The following is a 10443-nucleotide window of genomic DNA, read 5'->3' as shown; positions in this document are numbered from 1 at the left end:
CACGATATATTCTTTGTTCAGCTCATTGACATACTCATATAGTCATACTAGGTTAAATCCCGTGCCATGCACGGTGATCAATAGTTATATTTATACTTACAGTGCCTTTTTGGTGCAGCAGGCCACACCACCCTTCTGCCAAGTCAGCAAAAATAATGGGAGTTACTGGTATTGTCAAGGTTACTTGTATTTTTCAGGTGTTACTTGTTTTTTTTTCCCAGGAGTTACTTGTATGATTACTTATTTAGGGGTTACTTATAATTTTTTTTTTCAAGAGTTATTTGTATGGATTACTTATTCAGGGGTTACTTGTTTTATTTTTTTTCAGGAGTTACTGATTACTTGTATTTTTTAGGGGTTACTTGTTTTTTTTAAGGGGTTACTTGTATGGATTACTTATTCAGGGGTTACTTGTATGAGTTAATTCAAGAGTTACTTGTATGATTAATTATTCAAGGGTTACTTATATGAGTTACTAGCTTATTTAAGGGTTACTTGTATGCATGGGTTACTTGTATGAGTTACTTGTTCAAGGTTACTTGTTCAAGGGTTGCTTGTATGTATGCCCTATACCAAACCAGTAACACCCTACAAGTAACCCTAACCAAAATCAGTAACACCCTACAAGTAACCCCTGACCAAAACCAGTAACATCGTACAAGTAACTCTTGAAGAAAAAAAATTGTATTCTGGGTTACTTGTTTCAATTCTGGAGTTACTTGTATTCTGGGGTTACTTGTATGGAACACTTGAATGGGTTGAGTAACCCCAGATCAAAATCTCGTACCAAACCAATAACACCCTACAAGTAACCCCTGACCAAAATTAGTAACACTTATACAAGTAACCCCATAATACAAGTAATACCTACAAGTAACCCCTTACCAAAACCGGTAACACCCATACAAGTAACCCCAGAATACAGGTAACACCTATAAGTAATTCCGGACAAAACCAGTAACACCCATACAAGTAACCCCAGAAACAAGTAACACCTATAGTAATACCATATAAGTAACCCCTGCCGCACCATGTGGCCAGCCGCATACAAAAATTTGTGTTATACTTATAGATTATTGGTTAATAAGTATTATTAATTTATTATAAATTAGTCGATGAATAACAAATTATGTGATAGGTTAATTTGATATTTGTATTTTTTAATTGAAACATCTAATATACCACAAAAAAAAAAAGTAGACAAAAAAAAAAAAAAGCAATTTTTTTTCTTATTGTAAAATAGGTCACAAATTATTATAAGAGTATAATTTTTTGTTTATAATTGCCTAAATTTTTTTTAGAAAGAGTTGTGAAATCTTTTTATTTTAGATATAATAATAACTGCATTAATATGGAATATGTATAAAAAATAATATTATATTTTTGTAAATGATTTGTTTTCTTAATTAGTAAATTTTTTAAATTAAAAAAAAAAGAAAAATAGTTAAGGACACACCAGGAGATGACATGTGTCATCGCTGGTGTGTCTTTTAGTATATAGTATTGATTTTTTTAGAAAGAGTTGTGAAATCTTTTTATTTTAGATATAATAATAACTGCATTAATATGGAATATGTATAAAAAATAATATTATATTTTTGTAAATGATTTGTTTTCTTAATTAGTAAATTTTTTAAATTAAAAAAAAAAGAAAAATAGTTAAGGACACACCAGGAGATGACATGTGTCATCGCTGGTGTGTCTTTTAGTATATAGTATTGATAGTATTGATTGATACTGTGTTACAAATTAAATTCATTTAAAGTCAAAATTATAATTGGTAAACTGAAATAATGAGAGTATAGTCTACAAAACTTTATATTTTTTTGAACAATTGATGGTCGTCATCACGACATCAACATGTAAAATGTCATGATCAAATTTTCTTGTTATTTAGGCTCTGGTTGGAAAATATTTTTCAAGGGAAAATACAATAATAAAAATAGTATTCATTTGTTTGTTTCCTTTTAAAAAAAAAAAAAAAGAGTGAAAGAGGAAAATGATTTTGACACACCCTTAATGTATTTTGGCACACCCCTATGTGAAAAGAGTATAGAAAACTGTGCTATCACATAGGGGTGTGCCAAAATCAATTAAGGGTGAAAGGGAGAAGATGGAAGAGAAAAGAGGTAAGGGACGTAAAAAGAAGGAAGGAAAATGTGGATACCTTCCTTTTAAATGGAAAACCGAAAACATCTTTTACTTTTGGGAGAACAAATTTTCATCTTTGGAAAATTGATTTCCATCCCTTTATAAACCAAACAAATGGAAATTGAGAAAATCATTTTTCGGGAAAATATTTTCCGTCAATGGAGCCTTAATGTTTAATTATGATTTAGTATTTGTTTTGCTAAATTGTAACAAAGAGTAATTTCCCTCATTTTAAAAAAGGAAAAAAAAAAAAAATTCTAACTAGAGTAAATAGGTTTCAATGAGTAATATTGTTTGTATTTTGTTATAAACTTAATAATTAAATATTGTGTATAAAATGCTAAATTAAATGATTTTTAACACTATATATGTGTAAAAATGTAGTAAACATTCAACAAGCACCAGTGGTCTAGTGGTAGAATAGTACCCTGCCACGGTACAGACCCGGGTTCGATTCCCGGCTGGTGCATCAAACATGCAAGCAGTGATGACAACTTCGCACAATGAGGCACAAGGGTTCGCCACCATCTTCAGATCATTCTGAAGAAGCTAAGTGTGCATCTGAGCTTGTCTTTTTTATTTTAAGTTTTTCATAGCTCAATTCTTCTGCTTAAATTTTAAGATTCTATTTCTGTCATTTGTATTTTCATACACATTATTTTGTTATTTGGATTCAAAAAGGCTTTTTTATTAGTGTGACCTGTAACTCAAGCCAATACAAATATACAATGCAGTGCTACATCCAGATGTGACGTGAGGCCAGGAGTGCCGCCTTCCCTCTTGTCAACTATACTAGATGGTGTTAAAGATAGTGCATCGGTGCATCTACTCAAAAGATAGTTTTGAACACGCCCTCAGTCAAGAAGAGTTTATCCCAGCAGTCTAGTAGTGCAGCTATAACAGAGTAGTTACATATATATCTTTGTAATGTAATCATCATTATATTATTTTTAGCATTATCAGCTATATACCTGTAAATTTCAGCTTCAACCATTCAATTCTCATACCTTTAGAACTAACACAGTATTTTTCAATGATTCAATTTATTGGAACTCTAATTTCTTAGGTGGTGAAGCTTATGATAGATACATTGTAGCAAAATCTTCATTGATTTTCTCTTCTTATCTTCTACTTCTAACTGATTGTTCAATTGTTAACCTATATTTACTAAATACCCAATGAACCAATATAATAAAGTCCAAGTAATTAGCTATAGTGTTTGCATCCTATCATAGCTATATTCGCTTTGTTTACAATATAGATTCTTGTATTTCCATTTTAGTGTTTATAAAAAATACATTTATGTCATATAAAAATAAAATTACGCCTGCTCAACCACTCAAGTAATAAGGACCTCTTAATTAACTCAATATCTCTCACACTCACTCCATATTCTATTTTATGTGGGTCCTTTGACACACTTAATATCTTATAATCAAGTTTTTAATTTTAAGATTTCCACTATATCCCTTAATATTGGGAAAATCAAATGCTCTCTTTACAATTCAAAAAACTTTGTGGAAATACGTCATGAGCAAAACAGCTAGCAAACATCAACCAAGTGCAAGTGGTCTAGTGGTAGATTAGTATCCTACCACAAAGTAGACCCGGGTTCGAATCCCAGCTCTTTAAAAAAAAATATGCAAGCAGTGATGAAGACTGCATACAATGTGGCACAAAGGGTTCGCCACCATCTCCAGATCTATCTGAAGAGGCTATATGTGTGCATCTGAGCTTGCTTATTTTTGTGATTTTCACAGCTCACTTTCCTTTCGCTTTCTGTACATACAAATTCTTAAATGGACCTGGTTCACACTAATTTATTGTGGACCACTAACATTAGAGAAACTATGGTTATTTTATTAATAAAAAAATAAAGTCACTATAATAAAAAGGTCACTATGTTGAAAATAAAAGTCATTTTGTTAATATATAGGCTATAAGAGGTTAATTTTTTTAATGAAATATTTTATAAGGTCAATATTAATAATAAAAGTCATTATGTTAAAATTAAGGTCATAACGTCATACTTCAAGTTTACAATAGTATTAAACGTTATACAACTTTTAATAAAGGTTACTATGTTAAAAATAAGGTTACTATGTTAAAAATAAAGGTCACTATGTTCAATATAATGTCAGTTGCGTATGTATAAACCTCGGGTCCACAATAATATTATTGTGAACCAGGTCCACGCAAGTATTTCTGTTCTGTACATCTGTTGCTAAAAACTTTCCCTTCTATTTCTGTCATTTGTATTTTCATACACTTTATTTTGTTGTTGCTTGCATTCACAAAGGCTTTCATAAGGTGCAATGCTGCGTCCAGATGTGACGTGAGGCTAGGAGCCACCTTTGCGGTCTAGCAATGACATCTTTTCGTGTGCAGGCTATAATGAGTGCTAATCCACAATAGCAGTCGTAAATTGAGCAGTATCAGGCGCTACTATGAGAGTAATTACAGTAGTGGCCAACCCACCATAATGCAACAATGTAGAACTCTTTAGTTATTAGGTGGTGGAGCTTATATCGCTACCATGGTAGCAAAACCTTCATTGGTTTTCTCTCTTATCTTCTACGTCAACTGATGGACTAATTGTTAGTAAAACCGAATTACTAAATACCCAAACGTAGTCCATCAATCCATTAGTCTAACTAATGGACTAATGGACTGATGGACTACGTTTGCTTTGGTACTAACGCCGTTTCTTGAAACTTTTATGGGCCCACATTAACGCCTTTAATCCGTCAGTTAGCATGAGAATTACAATTGAATATAAAAGCAGTATTTGGTACAGCGTGGGCCCACAAGGACGACTGATTGACAAAATTTTGCCAATCAGCCTGATTGACTGGGTTTGGCTCATATTTGCACCCTGTCATAGTTATATTTTCTCTGTTTACAAATTATATTCCTGTGTGAATTTCTATGTTAGTAATTTATACAAAAGTAAAATTACACCTGTTCAAGCCACTCCATAATCTATGTCATGTTGGTCCTTTAACACACTAATACACTATCATTTAATCAATTTATTAATTTTTATATTTCCAATATTTACCAAAAAAGATGTACCAGCACTATATCCCTTAATGTTGGGAAATTCAAATGCTCTCTTTACAATAATCAATTCACTTTGTGAACATACTCCATCTACAATAACAGTTAGCAAACATCAATCAAGTGCAAGTGGTCTAGTGGTTGAGCAGTATTCCACCACAACGAAGACCCAGGTTCAAACCCCAGATCTTTAAAAAAAATATGCAAACAGTGATGAAAACTGCATACAATGTGGCACAAAGGGTTCGCCACCATCTTCAGATATACCTGAAGAGGCTATGTGTGTGCATCTGAGCTTGCTTATTGTTTTGTTTTTGCATAGCTCACTTCCTTTCCACCATCAATCCTCTTGAAAAAAAGAAAATTAATTATTCTTGCACAATGAATCATTTATTGTTGCACAATACCAACAAAAATAACCATAAAATATTAAACAAGCACCAGTGGTCTAGTGGTAGAATAGTACCCTGCCACGTTACAGACCCCGGTTCGATTCCCGGCTGGTGCATAGAAGCTGTGATGAATACTGCGCTCTACGTGGCCCTAAGGGTTCGCCACCATCTTCAGATCTTCTGAAGAGAATATGTGTGCATCTGAGCTTTCTTATTGTTTTGTTTTTGCATAATATTTCTAGCTTCATCAATTCAATTCTCATAACTTTAAAACTATTATGAAACATATAGAGTTCTTCAATTACTTAAGTTCAAAATCACATTCTAAAGTTCAATTAGTTCCTTAATGTTTTTTTTTTGAGAATCTGAGCTAAAGTATGAGCAAAATACTGAGCCAAATTAAAGCATTTTGGTTGTTCTAAGATGTCATTTACAACAAACCCAAAACTAGTACTCTCCCTTGTATTGCTCTTTAGGTGACAATAGAGTTTGATACTGTCAGTTTCCAGAACCACTCAACATCAGGAATTCCACCTTCATCCATCGTTCGACAAGTAGCAGCCATTACTTTCCCCCACACTATCACGCATAATCCCTCCTAGCCCATACTTCTCCATTTCTGAAACAAGCTGCATCTAGCAGCCTGCTGCAGGGGCATTCCAACTCTTGCAGATTGGATCACCCACGTTTCTCATAACATTTGCCTTTTCATCGCTTCCTAATCACTTCAGAAAGCGTATTTTATAGTCCTATCTCAATATCAAAAATTTTAAATCTAACAAATTACAAAATACAAATACATACTTGGTATATCTTAGAGGACATTCAAACCATCATTTCACAGAGCTCTATCTTAAACCTTTGTGAATCCAGTATAAATTACTCCACATTTTAAGTTTCATAGATTTTCACCAATGGAGATGAACACCAACACCAACACCGCCAGCGAGTTGATTCCTCGGGCATCATCACACCGCCTCGACGCCGTAAAATTCCTGATCCAATGCTCCGAGCACCTCAAAACAACTCCGATCGTCAAATACTCCGCGCTCTCACTCTTCGCCCACCGCTTCTTCCCTTCTCTCTCCTCCTCCCGCCACCGCAACCACCACCACCACCATTGGCTGCTCAAGAAACCTCTGAATTTCCCTCAATTGCAGCTATTCTCTCTCATCTCACTCTGGATTTCCAGCAAAACCTACGATTCTCCCCCTATTTCTCTCAAATCTCTAAAATCAATCGGCGATCAACACATCAAAGATCAGCATTTCACTAAAACCGATTTCGTCGACGCCGAAATCCTGTTTCTGCAATCCTTGAGTTTCGAGGTCGGAACGATGAAGAATTCGGTGTTTTTGGTGATTGAAGAGTTGTTGATGAAGCTTCAAGAGGTGGCTAAGGTTGGTGAGATGGTGAGCTTTGAGGTGTGTTGCGATGTCATGGATTTGATGTACGAGAATGATGAGATTTCGAGGATGTTTGTTGAATCTCCGGTGTATCTTGCGGCGGGGATTGTGGTGGCGGTTTATGCGATGACGGTGCCGAAGCAGCGATGCGAGTTTCCGGTTGTTGGTTGGGTGAATTTTGTGAGTGGTTGTAGAGAAGAGGATGTGATGTGGGTTGTCAAACTCATACTTCAACATGTATGTTTGTAGGATAAATTGAATTTGTAATTTGTATTTCCCGCCAAATTGTAAAATGACATTGTGTTTGAGAACCAATTTAGTCCTATTATCCTATGTGCTCTCGGATGCTTTGTCCATTAATTAATATATTGCTCGTATTTCCTCAAAAACAAAAAATAAATGTAGCATATACTTGAATTGTAGGAGCAAACATTACTCCCTTTAATTTAGCATATACTCGAATAGTAGGAGTAAACTTTACAATGGTGTTAATCTTATTTCTTCCAGATGTTGATCACCTCAAGCTAAATGTCAGGGTTTGATCCTTGAGTCCCTGCTATGGAACCATCTGATCTGCCTGAGTAGCATTCACAGCCCTCGAGTATTTCCTCTAATCACAAGTCCATAACTTAGCCTATTGTCTTCTCATCCGCAGGTGCACTTTTCATTGATATGGGTTCTTTTATATGAGCACCAAGGTGAAGCAATCCTTTCTGAGCCTAAGTTCTTCCCTCACCCTTGTATGATAAATCAACTCGAGCTACAGAACACAATAATTGGCAGACTGGCAGTCTAGTACATTTCTGTCTTCTCAAAGCCGTGTGTTACTGCTAACCTGAGCTTTTCCATGTAGGAAGTGCTTGTGAAGGAGGACAGGTGAAGCACCACTTATCATTTGCTAACACTTTTCTTGAGATTGGCTTCTTATCACGAGCCAAGGAAATTATGATCATGTAGTGTATAAGGTCATTGGTGCATTGCTCATTTGATACTACATCATGCTTAGCAATATTACTGAATAATATGCAACAGCATTGTGCAGGGTTGCATGCAGATATTTCCTGCACCAACTATTGCAATGAAACATAGGGAGATTTCAATCAGTCCACAGATATGGCACAATCAAATTTCTACATTGCTGTTAATAAAGCACGCGGTTAAAATTGATATGAATCTGAAAGACGAATGTTTAGATAAAACTAAACTACATATTTTCATTGTTATAAGTATCCCCCAGTGAGATTGAGAGTTCGATTTTTATCTGGCGTATGTAAAAACTAGCATAACATGACAAGTTTAGTATGCACCAAGCCACCAAATTTATGAGGTAAAATACTGTAAGCAAAAGTACATCATCACTAAAGCCAATTTGTTGACTATAAATTCTGTTGTAATAATCTAAAATCCCTACATTTGGCTAAGTCATAGTTATTATATTACCTAGTGAAATTAATATACTATTATCAAAAAAGGACTGAATACTAATCTGAGGAAAGAGTCTCAAAAATATTTTATTTTTACCAATTCACGCCGTCTTACACTGATTTCATAGCTTTATTTCAACAAATACCCCAAGGATATATATTGTTTGTGACTTGTGAGCACAGAAATTGACAGGCATGCCAAGTCAGTATCTGCTCAAAAGAATAATATATGTTACAAATTAACTACCTTAAGACTTAGTTAACATGACATGGTAATCTTTGTTGACAAATTTACGTACTCTAGAAAAATATGACCAATTCAACTCTAAAACAACCCACCATCTAAACCTATAAAAAGGGTGCTTTCTCAAGCAAGAAACCATCACAACTTACAACAGTTACAATTGCTCATCGGCTCAAACTCATACAAAAGCAATAAAAGTTCATTATAGCAGAAAGCTACAGAATAAATCAGATATCAGGAACCATGGCAGCTTACCGATTCCTTGTGTACTTAACTCTGCTAGCTCTAACATCTAGTGTAGCCTATGCCACCGATCCTACACAGCTCCAAGACTTTTGTGTCGCCACAAATGACCCTAAAAATGCATGTAAGAATTAATTCTTGTTATACACTGCATGATATTCCAATATTTGTATGCAAGTAGGAGTTAATTGTTTTTTTTTTTTTCCTAATCACTAACATTGGTTTATCTTCTGCTATATATCATATGCAGTGTTTGTAAATGGGCTATTCTGCAAGAATCCAATGGCAGTTACAGCAGAAGATTTCTTCACCAATGGTCTTGACAAACCTGGTAACACCAACAATAAGTTAGGCTCAGCGGTGACTCCAGTGGCAGCAGCTCAATTGCCAGGACTCAACACCCTTGGCATATCACTCGCTAGGCTCGACTTTGCCCCATATGGCCTCGTTGCTCCCCACACACACCCCCGTGCCACTGAGGTTTTCACAGTGATGGAGGGTACCATCTATGTTGGTTTTGTGACCTCTAACCCAGCAGATAATAGTGCAAACAAGCTCTTTACTAAGGTTCTCAAAAAGGGAGACGTGTTTGTTTTCCCACAAGGTCTTATTCACTTTCAGCTCAATGTTGGCAAAACTCCTGCTTTTGCCATTTCTGCTTTGAGTAGCCAGAATCCAGGTGTGGTCACTGTTGGTAACGCTGTTTTTGGGTCTGAAGCACCTATCTCGGTTGATGTTCTTTCCAAGGCCTTTCAGCTTGATGCTAATGTCATCAAATACATTCAGTCCAAGTTCTAACTGATTACTTCCTGATTGGGAACAAACAGAACTATGTAATGCAGAGTGAGGGGTGACTATATGTCGATTTCATTATGTTTGCAGATGCTTTTATTTTCTAATACCATTGTTTATTATTTGTTACAATTTTAGAAAAATAAATGAATAACTTATTAATACAGTATAGAAAAAAAGTTTATTGAGCTGTTATGAATACAATGTATGTTTAATATTTGCCATGGAAAAGAACCAATAATTAAATCATAAGTTTGCTGTGCCTTTCATCTTCCGTTCCCTGAACTCCATTCCTCGCTCCCTGTGCATCATCAAGGTGCTTACTACCTACGTCGTTTAAACTCTTCAGACCAGGCCACTCAACTTCTTATGAAAAATTGAAAACTCACCTCAAAGACAACATACTTTGGCCAAACTACCTTACAAAGTCATCAACTCTACCTGGTCTTTCAGCCTCTTGAGCACAACAACTTTCAACTATTACTCATAATATGCATTAAAACTTCAGAGATTAAGCAGGCAATTCAATATTTACCTTAAATGCTTCTAGTATATCATAAAATATCCTGAATTTTCAGATACTTTCAGCTTTACAAGGTTATCAAGATGGTATAATCACGGTGAGGTAGGATGATATACAACAAGATACTAAGTGAAATTTCTTGTTAAGGAAATGTTGAATGATTTAAATTGATCATTGAACATTTTCAAATCATTCAATTCAAATCATT

The 10443-nt window shown here is 34.9% G+C and overlaps 1 protein-coding gene, 5 non-coding genes and 1 pseudogene across 6 annotated transcripts; all 7 read left to right on the top strand.

The window, feature by feature from the left end:
- Positions 1-2549: 2549 nt before the first annotated feature.
- TRNAG-GCC (transfer RNA glycine (anticodon GCC)) lies at positions 2550-2620 on the top strand. Its single transcript has one exon. It is a non-coding gene; the product is annotated as a tRNA-Gly (tRNA).
- Positions 2621-2630: 10 nt separating this feature from the next.
- Positions 2631-2720, top strand: LOC145615888 (small nucleolar RNA snoR114). Its single transcript, XR_014107463.1, has one exon. It is a non-coding gene; the product is annotated as a small nucleolar RNA snoR114 (small nucleolar RNA).
- A 1075-nt stretch (positions 2721-3795) lies between these two features.
- Positions 3796-3888, top strand: LOC145615889 (small nucleolar RNA snoR114). The gene has a single exon (XR_014107464.1). It is a non-coding gene; the product is annotated as a small nucleolar RNA snoR114 (small nucleolar RNA).
- A 1528-nt stretch (positions 3889-5416) lies between these two features.
- On the top strand, positions 5417-5509 carry LOC145615891 (small nucleolar RNA snoR114). The gene has a single exon (XR_014107466.1). It is a non-coding gene; the product is annotated as a small nucleolar RNA snoR114 (small nucleolar RNA).
- A 213-nt stretch (positions 5510-5722) lies between these two features.
- On the top strand, positions 5723-5812 carry LOC145615887 (small nucleolar RNA snoR114). The gene has a single exon (XR_014107462.1). It is a non-coding gene; the product is annotated as a small nucleolar RNA snoR114 (small nucleolar RNA).
- A 705-nt stretch (positions 5813-6517) lies between these two features.
- LOC145614058 (cyclin-J18 pseudogene) lies at positions 6518-7805 on the top strand (annotated as a pseudogene).
- Positions 7806-8920: 1115 nt separating this feature from the next.
- On the top strand, positions 8921-9718 carry LOC145615259 (putative germin-like protein 2-1). Its single transcript, XM_081670325.1, has 2 exons — positions 8921-9044; positions 9171-9718. The coding sequence occupies exons 1-2, from the start codon at positions 8921-8923 to the stop codon at positions 9716-9718; spliced, it is 672 nt and encodes a 223-aa protein (XP_081526451.1).
- The last annotated feature ends 725 nt before the right edge of the window (positions 9719-10443 follow it).

This window comes from Chenopodium album, chromosome 25 (genome assembly GCF_948465745.1).
Source record: "Chenopodium album chromosome 25, dcCheAlbu1.1, whole genome shotgun sequence".
Taxonomy (NCBI): Eukaryota; Viridiplantae; Streptophyta; class Magnoliopsida; order Caryophyllales; family Amaranthaceae; genus Chenopodium; species Chenopodium album.
This window is presented reverse-complemented; position numbering and strand designations above follow the sequence as displayed.